This window comes from Pseudorasbora parva, chromosome 6 (assembly GCF_024679245.1).
Source record: "Pseudorasbora parva isolate DD20220531a chromosome 6, ASM2467924v1, whole genome shotgun sequence".
NCBI classification, from domain to species: domain Eukaryota; kingdom Metazoa; phylum Chordata; class Actinopteri; order Cypriniformes; family Gobionidae; genus Pseudorasbora; species Pseudorasbora parva.
The window spans coordinates 37,264,888-37,285,602 of NC_090177.1; the positions used below are offsets into that span (position 1 = coordinate 37,264,888).

The 20,715-nt window shown below is 38.3% G+C and overlaps 1 protein-coding gene across 2 annotated transcripts in view; it reads left to right on the forward strand.

Moving 5' to 3' along the window:
- Nucleotides 1–126: 126 nt before the first annotated feature.
- Nucleotides 127–20,715, forward strand: part of mitfb (melanocyte inducing transcription factor b) — a 78,354-nt gene continuing 57,765 nt past the window's right edge. Inside the window, exon 1 of one of the 2 annotated variants that reach the window (XM_067446833.1) lies at nucleotides 127–356. In XM_067446833.1, the coding sequence (XP_067302934.1) occupies nucleotides 253–356 (104 nt within the window). In that variant the 5' untranslated portion in view covers nucleotides 127–252. The remainder of the gene's footprint in view (nucleotides 357–20,715) is intronic. The other variant, XM_067446835.1, reaches the window with a different exon arrangement.

The following is a 20,715-nucleotide window of genomic DNA, read 5'->3' on the forward strand; positions in this document are numbered from 1 at the left end:
AGCCAATGAAAATATGCTGACACAAGGCTGTTGTCGTACTTGGGATTTGTAGTTCCAGGCTTCATTCAGCTGCACTCGCAGTAAAGTAGATAACGCAGTTAACGGACTACAGGTTGAAACTAGCGTCTGGAGCGCACGGGGACTGACTGACTGACTGACAGCTTGACATCACGGTGGCTGGCACTTCGTGCGTCTCTGAACTGACGTATTATTTTTCCACCTGGGAGCTGACTAAAGTTGACAACTTTCAAAATGCAGTCGGAATCGGGGATTGTGGCCGACTTTGAAGTCGAAGATGAATTTCACGAAGAGCCTAAGACGTATTACGAGCTGAAGAGTCAGCCGCTGAAAAACAGGTCTGTGAATGGAGCGTTTGACAGCTCTGAAATAATGCACTTTCTCTATTGCATGCTTTACAAAGTCTGTTATGGTCAGAAAAGCCTTTGCCTGGTGCTCGTTTAACATGTTATTGGTTGTTCTGTTAGTTTACTCTGTCTAGTAGACTCGCTCCATCCACGCTGCAAGCGACGCGACGCGACAGGCTCCAGCGTTTTCAGCCGCGCTCATTTTAATAGAAGCGCGTCGCGTTTCGTGCCGCGTGTTACATTAGACAACGCCTTAGGATACAGCATCATCGTCAAATATTTACTCATGTAGCCTGTGTATGAGGATCTCACTGATGAAACTGTTTAAATATGTGCAATGAACTTTGCTGACACTTTCGAATAACTTGCAAACCATTGTGCAAGGCAGATTAGTCGTTTTTTGAGTGGAAACAGCAGCAAATATGTAAAATACAACAAATAAACATTATAGATGATCCTGATATAGCTAAATCTGTGTCCGTGTAGTTTTGAGAGTCTGTGTGTGTGTGTGTCCTTGTTTATATTACATTGTGGGGACCAAATGTCCCCATAAGGATAGTAAAACTTTAGATCACCTACACTTTTCAAAAGGCTTATAAATCATACAGAATTATTTTTTTGAGTAAGTAAAATTGCAGAATGTTTTCTGTGATGGGTAGGTTTAGGGGCAGTGTAGGGGGATAAAATATACGGGTTTGTTCAGTATAAAAACCATGACGTCTATGTATGGAGAGTCCTCACAAAGATAGTGAACCAGACTTGTGTGTGTGTGTGTGTGTGTGTGTGTGTGTGTGTGTGTGTTAGCTTGTTACCAACACCTATTGCAAAATTGCAAAATATGAGGATTCTGTTTTTTTCTTTGGAAGATAAATTAAAGGTCCCGTTCTTCACGATTCCATCTTTCAAACTTTATTTAGTGTGTAATGTTGCTGTTAGAGCATAAATAATACCTGTAAATTATATAAAGCTCAAAGTTCAATGCCAAGCGAGATATTTTATTTAACAGAAATTCCCTTTCAAAGCCTACAGCGAACGGCCGGTTTGGACTAGAGCAGGAAGTGCAGGGATGTAATGACGTCACTAGAACCGTTTGTTGACTAACCCTCCGCCCACAAGAACACGCAAAATAGGGGGCGTGGTCTTGTTGCTCTCTCACGTGGAGAGGAGCTCGCATTCAGCGCTTGCGGGACCTTTCGTGCTAAGCTGCTGTCCAATCACAACACGGGAAGCGCTGGCCCAATCAGAACTCGTTACGTGTTTCTGAAGGAGGGACTTCATAGAACAAGGAAATCATCAGGCCGTTTTTAGGACAGGGGAAACACCGGTATACAGATAAGTAAATTGTGTGAAAAATACTGTTTTTTTACACGCGAAACATGAACTCATGTTATATTGCACACTGTAAACATAATCAAAGCTTCGAAAACACGCGAAGAACGGAACCTTTAACACAAAACCACATTTAGACTAAAAAAAATATTTGTTACTCAAAACCTTTTTGTTACTGAAATATGAATCTTGTGACAACTAGCCCTGGTCTCAGCTGTATGAAAATATTTGGATCAAAGTTTCAAAGCGTGACTGTAATTGCTCACGTTCACCATACACTGTAAACAATTTTGTTTGGTTTAGTTTATTGAAATTGAAAATTTGAGTTGATACAATGAAGGAAATTTGTTTAATAAATAGAAACTCAAAATATAATTGTATGAACCACATAAAAATTTTGATAAATCATGAAAATAGCACGATATGGCATGTTTCACTGCGCCATCAGAAATAAAACACACACAATTACCCAATATGCTTACAAAATCTTTTAATAATATTTAAATAAAGGTTGTTGAATCTCAAAAACTGTTCATTGTATTAACTCAATTTTAATTTCAATGAACTTAAAGGGCCCTATTTTAACGATCTGAAAAGCATCAAAACGCGAAGCGCAAGTAACTTTGTGGGCGGGTCTCGGCGCTGTTGCTGTTTTCCCGGCGGGATAAATGGCTCTTGCGCCCGGTGCAAATCTAAAATGGGTTGGTCTGAAGTAGCTTCATTATTCATAGGTGTGGTTTGGGCATAACGTGAATAAACCAATCAGAGCGGCATCCAACATTCCCTTTAAAAGCAGCTGCGCAAGTTCCGTTAAGGGTCGCTATTATTATGGCGCATTTACCAGGCGCACGCCAGGAGCGGTTCACAGCCGAGGAGACTGATGTTCTTGTAAGAGCAGCCCTTACGAAACAAAAATATATTGCAATATATTGAAAGCGGCAATCATTTGTATATTTTGCAATATATTACATGAATATATAATATATTTTATAATACCATCAATATATTATTCCATATATTTACAATATATTAAAATATATTTCAAGTAATATATTGGTAAATATATTTTCCTTTCGTAAGGGAGTGAAAGACAGAGAAGCCAAAATAGCGTTGGTTAAACAGTTTTTTATTTTTTCAGTCGATTTTTTTTTTCCTGGTTCTTGACGGACAAACCAATGTGTCAGATGTCTTTATATACGTATATATGTCTTGCCACTATCTTGCCACTTAATTACTACAATTAGCCTGAATAATTTGTAAGCTAGATTTATGCCTATTGTTTCACATCTTCGTGGCACACCACAATGTGTTAATATTTTTTTTAGTGTAACAATTTATGATTTGCAAAAATAACTGTTGCATCTGTGTAGATTTCATGAGCAAAGTGTATGCGCGTTGTGCACGCTATACATTATGGTCAAACATGCGCCCTTAAAATAGCATAATGAACAACGCGCAACGCGCCACTGACTTTAGACCAGGTTTTTTCTGGTCAGTGGCGCAATTGTTTAATGGAACAGCAAAATAGCACCAGGGATTGTTTGCGCCGGAACACGCCTCCCTTTTTGCGCTGAACCGCCCAGGGAGCGCAAGTTCATTCACTAGTTTAGCGACGTGCTTGGGAAACGTGCGCTTTGCGCGGGTGCAAAATAGGAATGACACCTGCGTCGGTGTACAAAGTCAATTGCGCTGAGTGCAAGATAGGGCCCAAAAAAGATAGGGCAACTTTTTTTCTAAATAATTTTTTACAGTGTGGGAGCTGCTGCTATCCCACACACACACACACACACACACACACACACACACACACACACACACACACACACACACACACACACACACACACACACACACACACACCTTTGTAAGTAAAATAATTATGTATATTGAACTGCATTATACACAAATCAGGCGTAACATTATGAATAACACTGGTTATCTCTTTGTCACGGCACCTGTCAGTGGGTGGGATATATTAGGCAGCAAGTGAATATTTTCAAAGCTGATGTGTTAGATTTTGAGCGATTTTTGACAAGGGCCAAAACTGCAGCTCTTGTTGGGTGTTCCGAGTCTGCAGATGGGATATATTAGGCAGCAAGTGAAAATATTTTCCTCAAAGTTGATGTGTTAGAAGCTGGAAAAATGGGAGAGTGTAAGGATTTGAGCGAGTTTGACAAGGGACAAATTGTGATGGCTAGACGACTGAGTCAGAGCATCTCCAGAACTGCAGCTCTTGTGGGCTGTTCCCGGTCTGCAGTGGTCAGTCTCTGTCAAAAGTGCTCCAGGGAAGGAACAGTGGAGAACCGGCCACAGGGTCATGGGCGGCAAAGGCTCATTGATGCACGTGGGGAGCGAAGGCTGGCCCGTGTGGTCCGATCAAACAGACGAGCTACTGGAGCTCAAACTGCTCAAGAAGTTAATGCTGGTTCAGATAGAAAGGTGTCAGAATACACAGAGCATTGCAGTTTGTTGCGTCTGGGGCTGCATAGACACAGACCAGTCAGGGTGCCCATGCTGACCCCTGTCAACCGCCGAAAGCAGCACCAACAGTGGCACGTGAGCATCGGCACATCATGTTCTCACTCACAGATGCTTGTGCAACTGCAGTGAACTCCCCATGCTATGTAATGTTTGTTAGCTGTAAGCTGATGTGGTTTTTACAGGTATGCACACATGCAGTAACAGTCTGGACAATGCCTGGAGCTTTCGTTTCTGAACGCCCCCTCTATCAGCACTACGTGCGTTTTCCCAGGCTGTTTCGCCATGACAGAGCTCCATGAAGCTTCATTGGCAGACAGAGATATCTTAATTTAGACGAGGCAGACAGCTCAGGCCGCCATGAGGTGAAAATTAACAACATAAATTTAGAAGCACAGACTAATACCTCAGATGCAGTGCATGAATTTTTGGGGGCTATTTTGGTTTGTTGCTAAAATATTGAGTGTAATAACTGGTGTTGAACCACAATAGGATGCAAAATTTTACACTTAAACTTGTTTTGCTTTGTCGGAATATGTTTTTTATAGGGTTTCTATGTTCATGCAAAACCATGATGAGGGATTTGTGATTTTCAACATTGGAAAAGCTTTGTAATTTCTATAGTAAATATATTTTTCTAGTTTTGATGAGCTCTAAAAATGAAAGAAATTACTTTGTCTGAGTACGTCTTTTAAAATCATAATCCACTGAAAATGAAAAATCATTAGTCAAAAGCTGTGGGAACACTGTTTGTCTGGCCCAATCTGTTTTTGCTGTTCAAGCTTGCCCAGTGGGAGCTCCAGGATTTTTTTTCTTGGGGGTTTTGAAGGGAATGCTATGAAAAAAAAGTGCATCAATAACTTCAATTTAATTTAATCAATTATTAAATCTTTTTTCTTCTTTTTCTTTCGGCTGTTCTCTTCAGGAGTCGCCACAGCAAATCATCTGCCTCCATCTAGTCCTATCCTCTGTATCCTCTTCTCTCAGAGCGACTACCTTCATGTCCTCCTTCACTACATCCACTACATAAATTATTAAATAACTTATTTAAGGGGGGGCTGGGGTGAAATGCTGTTTCATGCATACTAATCTTTTTACACTGTTAAAGACTTGGAATCCCATCCTAAACAGACAAAGTTTCAAAAACTAATGTTGGACGTTGGACGTTGGTATTTCTGTGTCAAAAATACTCCTTCCGGTTTCTCACAAGTTTCAGAGAGGTTTTTTTGAGTATGGGTTGGCTTGACGTTAATAGACCGGAAGGTCCTTGTATGGGCCGTACAGGCTCTTCTCACGGTAGGGTGCGCGCGTGCGCGTGACTAGAGCGAGAGAGGAAATGCACGCCCATAAACACTCCTTCAGCTGCAGATCCACTCGTCCGTGAACACTTATGACGCGCGCCGCGCTCCACTTTATTCCTATGGGTGACGTCGAGCGACTTCAACGCTTCAGCACAGCATTACAGGAAGGCAGCGCTGCATTTGAACCGATTTGAACGCAGAAATGACGGGAAGCTTCACAACATCGCGGATCTCCACGGTCACTGCTGTCACAGGACTTCGCCAAATCATACCAAAGAAGTGTGTTTTTGGTGTGTCAAAGGTTCGGTCCTGCTTTGAAAGCAGGCGGTGAGTAAAACTGCTTCAAATTTCTGTGCTGTTGGCTATCGTCGTGTGAGAGTAAACATCAGTAAACGACACGATCGTGTATAACGTTAGTTAATTTATCAATGGAGCATGCGATCTATGGTGTGTGTTTAAGTACATTTGTTTAGCTGACCATTAACGTTATAGGTGTCAGTAAAACCACCCAAACATAACTTATACCTAGCGTTCTCACAAAGCGTGCTTCGTCATTCAAATGCGCTAAAGGTTACTCCATTGTTCTGTATAACGTTACACTAGTCTGACGTGCAAAACCGTTTTGCTTGCTACTGCTAAGGTTTAGTCGCATACAATAGTCCATAAACCGAATCATGTCCTCATAAACTGCGAGTAAACACACAAATGTTGACAGGCCACTAAATACAGTACATACCACAGAGACAGACGTCCTGCTGTTGCTGTTTCTCCTGTTCAATACATTCAGCCTCTGGATCTGATTCTGGATCATATCTGTATTAGTTGAATCTGATTGATAGCATTTATTAGGGAAATATTTTCTTCTCCACACTTGAGGATGTCAGCTTTCAGAAGCTCTCGTGCTGTAGCTGCGCGCTCGTCATTCTTTAGCTCCGCCCACACGATACGCCTCCAGGTGCTCGGTTTTTTTCCGGAAAGACTCGGTACAGCCCATATTTCTTTTATAAATATAATAAAACTAAAGAATTTTCGGAGATATGAAGGATGCAGTACTACTCTATAGGTAATAAGATTGACATGAGATTGACTGAAACTGAGTGTTTCACCCCCACTTTAATTTTAATTTTACCATGAAGTGTCCCAGTTATGCTCTTTTAAAGTTTCATAATTATGTTTTAGAGTCTCCTATAACATGTTTAATGCTTCAAAGGTTTTTCTCATAATATAAATTGCACATCACTGCATTGTTCATTTATTCTCAAACGACACATCGGAGGTTCAGTCTCTCTGAATCCCTCCTTTCCACGAGCCTGCTCCCTCATAATTATTACCCAAATCTCGTTCTCTGTGCTGCACATTTTACGGAGGAAAGCTTCCACAATTTTTGCGAGTTTAATGCAGGATTCGCACAACGGCTTGTTCTTAAAAATGGAGCAGTTCCAACTTTAAAAATGAGCCACAACCTGTTAGTGTGATTTATTTTTCGTCATTTTGTTTTCTTGTAATAGTTCGTATTGTTAATTGTACATTGTAGCAAGGAAGTAAACAAATGACAATGCTGTTTGACTCTGCAAACCAGTTTGTTAAATGCTCATTTATACTTAACATTATCCGACAAACACCTAACGTAAATCTCCACAGCGAACTTGGAATTAGTGTTAATTATTCTTTGATTAGAGCTTTTATGTATCTTGTTTATCTACAGGCATGCTAAACATGGTTCTGTGTTTGATTTGGCTACTGTAGTAAAGCCAATGTTTAGTGTTTGTCTTGGGTTAATAGTTCTTGCAACAAATGTTTGGCTAAATTCATACTAAAAATACAAAAGTAACGATGACATTCAGTAGTGATGACTATAGATCCGCAGTTTTTACAGACTACTGAAAGGTAAGGGGTTTCCAAAACACGTGCACTAGGCGTTTAGCGAATCACAAAACACTGGGCCAGCTAACCAATCTGAGCCTATTGTGTATTTTAATGTACTTTATAGAACCCAGAAACCATCAGACAGGTTTTACAAGGTGGGACAGATCACTGTAGAATTAAGGTAAAATATATTTAAAAATTCATTTTGTTTTAAAAACAAAGCATTAACACATTATAGTGCACTCCACAAACGCAATCAAGCCTTCGAAAGAATGTGTTTTACCACCCCTTTAATAGTTACAGGTTGTGATTCTGATGAGCAGCTGGTCCAAATAAACTGAGTACTGACCCATTTTTCAAGAGCAAGAGTTTTGTGAATCCCGTGTTGAACTCTGAGATGTGAGAAGCAGTCATCAGTAAATTGATGTTTGAGGGCGGTGCAATTTGTTCGCGGGCGATAACGTACAACATAGGCGGACATTATGCAAATGTCTTGTCTAGTGACAGTCACAGTAAAATTTGAAACACAAACGACTAATTTAGGCGGTTTAGAGTTGATTCTTTGTTTTGGGAGACAATAATAAAAAATAAATTTGTGCATTATTTTACGTCTTTGCCGAACGTTTACATTCACAGACCGCTATATTACACACGGCATGAAAGGGAATATTCAAAAAACCATAATAGGGGTACTTTGAAATATATATTTAACAGGTGACATTGTAAAGTTTGGTATCAATTTCGCTACACATCTTTATTATTACATGAAACTTGTCATACAGTTACAGAGATGCTGTATAGTCTATTTAATTATTATGGACTGTTCCACCTACTGGCCGGAAGAGATAATATTGAGTGAGCTAAAAGAAAGAACGCGCTTGTGCTTTTAAAAATATGAACAACGTGGGCAAGAGTGCATTGTGTCTGTGAAGCAGAATATTGTTAACTTGATCTTCAGTAATAATCATGAAGCATCATCGAACTAAAAAAAGCGTTTTTTTGTTTGTTTGTTTTTTACATGATTCATTTAGATACATCCCGAGTTACAAAGTGGAGTGTTACAAGCGCTTTAGCTTAAGAGCCCTGGCACGATTTGCAGCCTGTAGCCATTGGCATTTCTACCGGGTGTCGAGATGTCAGAGGTAGCTCTGCGTTCTCGATATTGGCAGGAACAGGTGTTTGCTGTCATGTATCATGTCAGTGAGAACATCCTCACATCTTTGACTCGCTAATTGGATGAAGTCCAACGCTCCTCACAGTCCTCTCTTTCCTTGAAACTCCTGTTTTCATTCATGAACTATTTTTTTATTATGATGAGAGACTTTCAACAAATACTTCTCCTCTTATAAGGGCAGAGACGGAAGATGATTGTTCCTGGCAAATGGGTCATTGCATAATAACAGATAAGGATGTGCAAGGTGGTTAGATTTTTCCATAGTTTTGTCGATTACAAGGCCACTGTGGTTGGGAGTTTGACGCAAGACACAGGAATGGTAGAGTGTATTTTTAGGTGGTCATCAGTGCAACTCCTTAGTCAGATTTCAAGAGTTCCTGTTTTGTTTTTTCCTCGACCCTCCCAAAATTCCTAAAAAAAGATTCAGGCGTGAATCTTCAAACGTGCGTTTGTTTTAACATCGCACTGGTGTGCAAATTTAATTTGTCTTGCAGTTTGGCTGAAAAAACAAACAAAAAAAACTTGACTTTTATTCAGCAAGGACACTTAATTTTGAATAAAAGTGACAGTGAAGACACTTATAATGTTATAAAATACTTTTATTTAAATTAAACGCTCTTTATATTTATCAATAAATACTGAATAAAGATCAAAAATATGATTCATCTTTGATAATAATTAGAAATGTTTCTTAAACATAAAATCATCATATTATAATGATTTCTGAAGGATCATGTGACACTGAAGACTGGAGTAATGATGCTGGAATTCAGCTTTGATCACAGATCACTTTTTAAAGGGATAGTTGATATCGTTTACTCACACTCATGTCTCTCCAAACCTGTAGGTCTGGTTCGAATACCATTTTTTTGAGCTTCGAAGCTTTGGTAGTAATCCACAATGAATATTCAAAGCTTCGGAGGGGAGGGGCTGAACATTTTCTTCTCTCTAAAAGCAGGAATCTGGAGAAGCGGTGCCTCATGCGAGAACGGACACTGCATTAGTGATACTAAACACACAGTTCTGTTACGTCCCAGACTCCCAGTTTTGATATATTTTAGTGGTAAAAATATTGTTGAGAACAGATTAACTACAATTAAAAACTAAACGTGCCGTGTGAGCCGAGCGAGTAGCGCCACACAAACTGCAGGACGAGTCTGATTTCATTCATCACGAGAGCGAGAAGCTGAATGACAAGATGATCGCGAACATTTGGTTTCAAAGCGAAATTTAAAAGGCCTTTTTAAGGGAGTTTGTCATTTAATTGTTTTGTTGTTGTGTTTTTCATAAAGAATAATAGGCTAATGAACCCACCATTCAGGCAACCCGCCCCGAATTGTCAAACCGAAAGCAAACTGTGCACCGCTGCATTCGTTCACAACCGCTCAGTGCACACTTCACAAGCACTGCAATGTGACAGTGAGGAAACTTTTTCTCACCATCACTTCCCTATCGGGTAGAAAGGCCAATACATTTTGATTCTATTATTCTATTTTCCACAATGTGAAAGCAACGCAGCTTAACCCAAAATGCAAGCTCAGGCATGCACTTCTTCCATATCAGCTCGTGCTGCGCTCTAGACAGATAATACTCCATTGCAGGGAACACTTCAAAGCAAATATACGTATTAAGTATACAGAGGTTGGGTTCATATTCAACTGTCCATCCTATTAAAAATGTCTAGGCTATAAAATAATTGTAAAAGAGTATTTTATTTCGCCAGATTTTATAGCGTAAACAAACATGCGAAAACTGCGAATGAGAACCGCTTCAAGGGGGAATCCAGGTGTGTGAAAGAAAAAAAAAAAAAAAAAAAAAAAAAAAAATATATATATATATATATATATATATATATATATATATATATATATATATATATATATATATATATATATATATATAATACGAATCCCAAATTTGCAAATCGAATACCAACCCATCAAAAGAATATTCTGGTCCAGCCCTACAAATCTGTAAGACTTTTGTTCATCTTCAACCAGGCCACCTTCTTCCATTGCTCCGTGATCCGGTTCTGATGCTCACGTGCCACTGTTGGTACATTCGGCGGGGTCAGGGGTTAGCATGGGCACTGCGACGCTCTGTGTATTCTGACACCTTTCTATCAGAACCAGCATTAACTTGAGCTCCAGTAGCTCGTCTGTTTGATCAGACCACACGGGCCAGCCTTCGCTCCTCACGTGCATCAGTGAGCCTTGGCCACCCATGACCCTGTGGCCGGTTCTCCACTGTTCCTTCCCTGGAGCACTTTTGATAGAGACTGACCACTGCAGACCGGGAACAGCCCACAAGAGCTGCAGTTTTGGAGATGCTCTAACCCAGTGGTCTATCCATCACAGTTTGGCCCTCGTCAAACTCACTCAAATCCTTACACTCTCCCATTTTTCCTGCTTCTAACACATCAGCTTTAGGGACAAAAGGTTCACTTGCTGCCTATTATATCCCACCCAGTATCAGAGATAATCAGTGTAATTCACTCGTCATAATGTTATGCCTGATTGGTGTATATTCAAATATACATTTTATATTGTAGTAATAATACTAAAAAATACTATTTTTACTGTATTTTTCATCAAATAAATGCAGCCTTTTGGAGCCTAAGAGACATTTTAATTGTAACATTTAAAAAATCTTCCCAACCACAAACTTTTGAATGGTAGTGTAAATTAAAAACCTTAGTAAGCATAAATGCCATGAAAACAGGCTGAGCAGACTCCTGAGTCATTGTAAGATGTAACATATACCACTAAATACAGGAAGCAGACTGATAGTTGAAGTCTACAGCATACAGTATTCCTGACCAACAACTGGCTATAGTAAGTGAGCTGCACTTGTTTTTTTTCCAGTAAAAGTGTCTAGACATTCTTAAAAGAAAATTAATTTACTTACTCTGTATTATGTGTTAATAATAATAAAATAAATGTGTATTCAGTGGACAAAATCACAATACAACAAATAAAAGTAAACTTAGCTTATTTAGTGCGACAAAATATTAAATTTAATTTCACCAGTTAGCGTTGAGTAATTCCTAAATAAAACTTTGGGGCCAGATTTACTGGCTTGCTCCAGCGCGAAACCAATTTTTTCAGGATTTACAAAAAAAAGGCTTGGACACAATTATTTGTTGTTATTATTATTATTATTATTATTGCGGCTGATCTTATTGCATGTGTGTTTGTAGGAGTTTCCCGTCTGTGTTCATTAATTTGTGTGTCGTCAGTAGGTCACCAACTAAACTTTCCACTCCCGTCTGCGCTTTTATGGGATTGAGCTCAGTAAATCTGGCAACAAAAGTACATTTTACTCCCTCTTTGTTTGTAAATTTTACTCATAATGTAGCACTAAATTAAGTCATGGTTTTAAAGTGTTTGGTTCACTTTATAAGACAACATATCTACACAAAATAAGTAATGAGGTACCCAAGTGAAAAGAGACGCTGCATCTGAAATTGAATACTTCTCTACTATATAGTAAGTGGAAAGCGAGTAGAGAGTAGTACCCCAAAAGAGTAGTTAGTCAGAATACATAGTATTCATTAAAAAAAAAAGTCCCTGGATGACATACTACTTCTGGCGAGATTCTGGAGCGAGCATTCAGTGGATACTTTACTATCCCATGAGGCCACGGGAGACGGTTTATGAATGGAAGTGAAGAGATGGCCCATGGAGTACATTCGAAGTACGCGATTTCGGACGCAGTGAGAGAACTCAATTCTTGGTATTTTGAGTGGAAAATATCAAGTTATTAAACCTAACAATAGAAGCAACGATAAAACAGTGTAAATACAACAAGAAAAATGTGAAATATGCAAACTTATTAATGATTCATGCCCCAGTGCATGATGGGAACACAATTATCAGAAGGTTGAGTACATTTTACTTCATTTTATAACTTTTATACAGTGTGATCAGTTGACTTATGATGATATATAGACAGAAATCCAATATAATAGACATAACTATGAGTATAAAGAACTTCTATAATGAACCGTTATGTTTTTATTACCTTTAAATGAGCCATTTCTATGTTCATACACCGCGGGTCTCCTTACAGAGAAGTTTGTCTGTTTTTGGGCTGCTTGAGGGCTGCTAAACATGGTGGCGCAAAATGGCGACTTCATTGTAAGGGGAAATATGTGTTGATAGAAAAGGTAATACGTTTGTTGTTGTTTTTTTCATTTTGCAAACATGGGATTATTAACACGGTTAAACACGGAACAAGTAGTAACATTTAAAAAAATGTTCATGAAAAAATTCCATGATCGATTTATAAATCATGTTTTTTGTGCTAACTTTTTGAGAACACTTCAATGATCGCTTTATGCCAAAAAATGATTTATGTCCTACAATAACAGAAGCTTGAAACAATTGATGACAAATGAATGAATCAAGGCAGAGCAATGCTGCAAATCAGATAACATCTCTGCATTTACCCAAATTGTCCCCTCCTTGTCACCTCATTCTGTGAAGTGTGAGTGTGTCAGTGTTTCCAGAGTTGATAAAAGTTGAGTGTGGAGTGAGTGAACAAAAATACAGAGAAGAGTAGATTGAGTCACGTCAGTATCATTAGATTTGAAGGATAAATGCAGTGTTAACGTTGTCAGTGTGAACAGAACAGCCGTCAGTAACTGGAGTAAAGAAGACCTCTGCTGAATGACCCAAGCCGAGAGGTAGGACTTCACTCGTCGTTTATACTGAAGAAAAGTCTGTTTTATGTTAGAGATCTGGGATGATTAGCCCAACAAAGAGATGGTTGTATTTGCTTTAGAACAAATGTCATGTCCGTTTCCATCAGAGACGCTAAACCGCATGATTAAACTTTTAGTTCTTACAGTATATTTTCATTTTTTGCAGTACTGATAGACCAACAATTGAATCCATTTGAGATGATTTCATTAATTCAATAGGATTAATCTGGCTTGTCTGGAACAGTTAGGCCTACTTCATGTTTCAATGTCAAACTGTTTTGATAATACATTGTATTATTTGTGTAAAAAAGTATGTTTGGTATCAGCAATATTTGATTCAGTGTTGTTATTATAAACTGATTTAGTGATGTTATTATAAACTGGAATGTTTTTCATTAACCTAAATAAAGCTGAAATAAATGCTTAATATTAGATATTAAACAAAGAATTGTCTAACTAACTAACTGAAATAAAATAAGTTTAAGTATTAAAAAAAGACAAAAGCTTTATATTAAAATTACTAAAGCTTATACTAATATCATAGGTGACGAAGTCAGAGGCGGTCGGCAAAACTAAGAACAAATCTTCCTTTTTTAAGAATGACTTCAGTGAGTTCTTCGTTCTTGTATCAAAGAAAGCTTACAGTGATAGTTCACCCAACAATGAAAATTAGCCCATGATTCTAGGTGTATATGACATTCTTCTTTCCAGCGATGCCAATAACGCGTTACTCTAATCTGACTTTTTTCCAGTAACGATTATTCTAACGCGTTACTACTTCCAAACCAGTAATCAGATTAAAGTAATTTATCTAAGTCCCTGTGAGTTAATATTTTAGTAATTTTCCTTAGTAAAAGTTTTTTACATAAATATTTTTGCTTCTTGCATCTCGGGGGAAATATTTTTTTTTAATTTCAACTTAAAAGTTGATGTTACTGTTAAAAACGCACTTCCAATGAAGTGAGTGTTGGCAAAAACGGTCGTCATTTCTATGTTGAGGCGGCAGGGGTGCTGTCGGCAACTGCTGAATGTAACTAATAAAGTAACTTGTAACCTTAATTACTTTTAAAATCAAGTAATCTGTAAAGTAACTAAGTTACTTTTTAAAGGAGTAATCAGTAATCAGTTTACCTTTTCAAAGTAACTGTGGCAACACTGCTTCTTTCAGACAAACACAATCAGAGTTGTATTATAAAAAAGTCCTGGCTAATCCAAGCTTTATAATAGCAGTGCTTGTTGGTCTGTTTTTGAAGTCAGGAAAAATGCATCTGATCCACACGGCTCTAGGAGGTCAATAAATGCCTTTAGATGTGAATTGATGCGTTTGTGTAAGAAAAAATATCCATATTTTGCAACTTTATAAAGTAAAGTTTGGCCGATCGCCTTCCATATTCAGGTTATGGAAAAAGTGTTGAAAGTGCCTCTGCAATTCAAAAGCTTACGCAATCAGGTGCGTTTGTTGTACTCATCTTGAACTCAGAGAAGCACTTTCAACACTTTTACACAGAAGGCGATCGGCCGGACCTTTAATTAAAAAAAGTTTTAAATACGGATATTTTTCTTACACAAATGCAACAATTTGCTTCAGAAGGCCTTTATTAACCACCCAGAGCCGTGTGAAGCACGTTATTTGACGTATTAGATGCATTTTTATGGATATCAAAAATCTCTGTCATTAAAGCTAGGATAAGCCAGGACTTTTTTTTAAATAAGTTTTATTTGTCTAAAAGAAGAATGTCATATACACCTAGAATGACTTAAGAGTGAGTAAATCATGGGCTAATTTTCATTTTTGGTTGAACTATCCCTTTAACCCTTAAAGCTACACTGTGTGATATTTTCCCCCATTTAGCGGTGTAAAGGTATATGACCATTCAGTGAATATTAGTTTCTGTTCCTCTTAATTCTGATTTCGTTTTAACTCCTACAGTGGCCGATTTAGTCCAAGATTAACATGGCTTCCAGTTCGACCTCGTTTATGAGTGCCATCGAGTGTTAAAACGCGAAAAGCAAAGCTTAAATTTATGGGTATGTCCCTCTTTGGCTAATGTACTTAAAGATGGAGGGGCAACATGGGGACCAGCATTCGAACCCCTCACCCGTATGTATTTTCAATGGCATGTTATAAACTTGCGAAAATACTTTATTACTTGAAATAAGGGTGCTTTCCCATCTCTAGTTCGGTTCATTTGGTCCGAACCAAGGGCAAACAATTATACATTGTTGCATTTTTCAGCTTTTTTGGTTCCTTTTCACACCACACTGATTGCTTTGGTCCGAACCAGTTGAAACGAACCAAAACGCAGGCACGTGACAACATCCACATCACTCATTGGCCATGGCGTATTTCCTAAACTGCTTTTCGATTGGTCAGAATTTACGTGTGGGAAAATTCCAACAGAAGACGCAAAGCCAGCAAACTATAATAACACTATGGAGAGACGACTGCGCGGGCCAGTTTTGTCCCTGGCCATAATCTACTACACTGTGTGTATTTACCACAGTATGCAAACAAAACATTTCTATAATGAAGCGCGGATGCGACATGAAAACAACGTTCTAATGCACTGCAGACGGCGAGCGCGCATCGCTCGTCACTTCAAGAGGAGACGTGCATTAATTATTAACTCTTGACATGCTCATCTTCCGAAAATATTGCCAACGATCTATCAGGTAATAATATCATGCACACAATGTCAGCGCAGCTAACTACGGCAGCTGGTTCAGTCCAAAAATGATCAGTACTTTTGCAGTTGGTTCTGTTCGAGGTCGGATCACGTTCTCACCACAAACAAACCGCTCCAGAGTTCGTTTGAAATCGTACCGAGACCACCTCTTCAAGGAGGTCTCGGTACGCTTGTTTGGTCCGCTTTTGGTGCGCACCCGAGTGCGATTGCTGCTTTCAGACCTGACCAAACGAACCGCACCAAAGAGGGAAACGAACTCTAGTACGATTCAACCGAACTAAATGAGGCAGGTGTGAAAGCACCCTAAGTCAATATACATTAATGAGCACATATTTCTGAAAGAACTAAGTGATTTTAGCTAAGAATAAACTAAAAAAGTTACACAGTGTAGCTTTAAAGACCTAGAACATTTTTGAGGTTTGGTATTTTTTTTTTTACTATGAATTCAAGCAGAACTTCATGAAGTTTGGATTTTTTTCCTTTAGAAAGTTAGACTTGGTTGTTTTACACTTCTAGATGAAATTTTGTCTACATGTAACAATCCCTCAGCAAGTTACAGACATTTATTATAACATTATTCTAGGCGTTTTTAGGTTTTTGAGGGTAAACAGGTGTATTTTATTTACTGACAATGTGTCCTAAAAAGTTCAAGTAGTAAATAAAGATTGTTATATAATAACAACACTAAAACAAACATTTTTCTTCAGAGAAGTATATTATAATTTGAACATGAAAAACAAATGTAAACAATGCAGCAAGTTGTGACCAACAAACCGTGTAATAAAATATTTCTGTTTGGCTTAGGGGACCACCCCACGTGTGTTTCCTTGACAAATCAATGCTGCATGTTTTGATGACGCATCCATGCTGACTACGGAGACTCTAAATGATCAGTCGCGAGAAATGTGATACCTAGCATGGAAAGCAGAGGTTCTCCTCTTTACGGTGCAGTTTACAGGAAACAGATTGGATCAGCGGTTTAAAAGTTATTAAACATTTTAGAACGATACTTATTGTTAGCCGCAGGCGGCTGTCTCGGTCTTTAAGGGTTAACACCAAGTCTTTTAGAGTCACAGCCAAAGACTTTTCGAAAGGCTGCTGTTCTCCAGCAGCAGCAGCCATCTTCTTTATTTTCAAGTAGCGAATTCACACAGAACGATTGCAACTCTGCAAATCATTACGTTAAGCCCGCCCACCGACTCAGTACACGATATGATTGGCCTGACTAAAGTTTGGTTTTTCCAGCTCACAAGCCAACAGACAGTTGCTCCCTGACCCCCTGACTGCAAATTGCATTTGCCACCGCTATAGGGTGCGTCTAGATTTTTGGCTTTGTGTTTTTGTGAAAGACTTCAGATCAGATTCATATTCAGAACGATGATCAAACACAGATGGAGTAGATCGAGTCCATCAACACACCCAAAGCTTCACACATTCACAACATTAGGCCTCTTTGATTTATATGATGTTTAATGTTGATGCTCATATGCATTACATATGATAGCGAGCGCTTGTTTCTTCATCTGTTTTGATCGGGAGATTCAGTACTCATTCAGAAGATGTGTCATAGCGCCCCCTGGCGTAGAACAGGGAAAACACAGATTGCCGGAAAATTCTGTCAATGGCGGTGAAAGAGTAAATTAAAATGGACTTATTTTCTTTACATATTAACTTTCATACATAATTGTGGTCTTATTGAGAACAATTCATCCGTCCAAATTTAAAATATTATAATTTTAAAATTTTATTTAAAATATAAGAACTCCTATTCCTTGAACAACTATTCAGCTGAGATCACCAAGCCCTGTAGTTAAAATCAAGTCCTAAAGTTTTTTAATGTTCAATAAACAATAATAAACAGTTAAATGGATTGGACACATTTTTCATTGTGTAGTAAATCTAGAAATTTAGAAATCTGCAGTGAACATTAATAATCAGATTGTTCAATCAGTAGGCTAACGCCCGTTTCACACAACGCCCGCCTCTGCAGTGTATTTTTTTCCGTACCCATGTTAACGGATGACAGCTTTCACGCTGCACGCGGATGCGGTCCGTCAGTCCGTTCCAGGAGCGGTGCGTCTGCAGCAGTGCACGGATCGTTTCCGTACCGAGTCTATTTTTTGCTGCGCTGCGTTGCTGCATTAAAGTGATAGAACATTGTTCGCATTAAAATAAACATGTACTGACGCGAAAATGTAGTAATTTCACCACAGATGCATATAATTAAAAATATCCTCTTGTTTCTTTTGTTTTTCTCAAGTAAAGCAAGTAAACGACACCTTAAAATGTGCCATAATGGAGAGCACTCGTCCTTTCTTCGAGGTGGAAAGCAAAGTTCTTTATGACCTGCAGGGTTTAATTTAAAAGGGTTTAAAAACGAAAGAAAAGACGAGAGTCGGCTGTTTTTGAATAGACTTTTGTAAGTTTCTAATTTAAAATGTTTGTGATTTTAGGCTGTAACCGATGTTTAAATGTTTTGCCACTTGTGTGAGCTAAATCTAAAGTACTAGGCTATATAATAATTAATGAATTGAATACAATGTTGTTTAAATTTATTACACGGCTCTGAAATACTTGATTCTGATTGGTCAATTGCGCATTCCAGCAGTATGTTATTTCCAGATAACACCCGCTAATACGGGTACTACGAGTTATCTTGACGGGTACTACTTCTATGCTTAACGCTGGCGCCATCTTGTGGCTTAAACAGCCGTGGGTTACTATGGAAGACTTCAAGGATTTTAATATAGATATTTTTCTTACACAAACGCATCGATTCGAATCAGAAGGCTCTATTAACCCATCGGAGTCGTGTGGAGCACGTTATTTGACGGACAGCTGCATTTTTATGGACTTCAAACACAACTACAAGTACTGCTGGGATTAACGTTAGCCTGGACTTTTTAATACATCTCCGATTGTATTTGTCTGAAAGAAGAATGTCATATACACCTATAATGACTTGAGGGTGAGTAAATCATAGGCTTGGTTTCATTTTTGGGTGAACTAACCCTTTCAGCGTTCATTTTCAACATTTAGCAGCAATAGATAAAGGCTTAAAGCATTATACTTTACGTAGTAGTCTACGTAACCTGACTTCTTTGTAAACAAAGAGAATTGCAATTCTGATGAGGCATGTTCAGTAACAACCTTTGGATTTTAAATAAAAAATAATGAACAAATGCTGTGTTTGTGGTATGTAACAGCGGATCAGTTGCGGACTGCCATCGCAGTATATGTGAAAGCACTACAGGGCGTGCGGCTCCTGCACCACATACGCAACGCAACACGCACTGCAGACGGAGTATGTGTGAAACGGGCGTAAGTGTTGAATAGACTAGCCTATAGTTCCAGTAGAAAATGTGGAATTTGTCTGTACATTTCAAGTTGGGTCTACTTAGGACTTTATCATAGCATACTTCTGTTTGATGCAAGTGGAAACCAGGCTATGAGGAGGAATATCTATTCCAGTACTGTTCAGTAGCACAGCTAGTTGGTTGTTACATGTGTTTCTCAGCTCAAGTGTTGTCTAGGCCTCGCTAGCGAGAGAGAGAGAGAGAGAGAGAGAGAGAGAGAGAGAGAGAGAGAGAGAGAGAGAGAGAGAGAGAGAGAGAGAGAGAGAGAGAGAGAGAGAGAGAGCGCTCAGCAAGTGAGGAAAGAATGAATAAAACTTAATTATGGAAATGGGAGGCAACAAGTTGAAATCGAATGAAGTGGTCCCCACCCATCCTGTAAATATTACAACAAAGAGCCCCACTATATGTCAGCTGTGATGGCTAACAACAGACTGTAAACATTACTGAAAATAGCTTCTTCCTTTTTAATGTTTTCTTCACTTGTTAAAATACAGCAAAGTCTTTTTACTCCTTAAATAGCATTCTATCATGCTACACAAGTTTTTAACATCTAATTTTTGACACTTTATTTGATTGTATTCTACTGCTAACCCAGCCAACAGGGAATGTTGTTCTCAAAACTTTAGCTAATGTTCTGGCAAGGTCCCTTAAAGTTATGAACAAACGGTCTCACTGTAATCTTAATTGAATATTCGTAGCTATCTGGTTTTGTAATGTTCTCAACTTTTTCAGTTGGTGTAAATGTTAAATGTTTTATTTAAATGTTACTAATTGTTTCAGAGAACATTCAAAAGTAACAAAGTAAACGTTCCCATTAGGTCCCCAACCCTAGTTCCCATAATGTTTGCAAAATGATAACATGAAATGTTCCCTTAAAGTTCGCACAACCAAGAAAAAACATTAAGAATAATTTGGACGCTTTGAATGTTCAGAGAACATTTAGAAATAACTTTTTCATAACGTACCGTACATATGAAAAGTCTTTTTTCTATTAAAGCTCGTTTCCGCCACAGAACAAAAAATTAAAAAGGTAATTGCGAATTGCGATCTCACAATTCTGATTTTATCTCTCAATTCTGACTTAATTACTCGCAATTCTGACTTCATTTTTATTTTATTTTTATTTGCCAATGCAAGCAACATTACCATGAGTTTCATCACTCAAAAATGTCACTGCATGAAATTAGTTTTTCGCACTAAAATGTTTTAGTTAGGCAAATGTATTATGTTGGATATAAGTGAAAATGAGAAAAATATGCAGTTCACTTTGCTTACTTAAAGTTCTTACATTAGACATTTTACATTTTTGTTCAACAATAATGCTATATGTTCAAATGATAGTTATTATATAAACACATAAATGCAGTAAGCAGTATACTAGTATTCCATTCTGAACCTGAGCCAAAATCTTGTTCATGTCTTTATGCTCTCAGTTTGTGTGTGTGCGCGTGTTT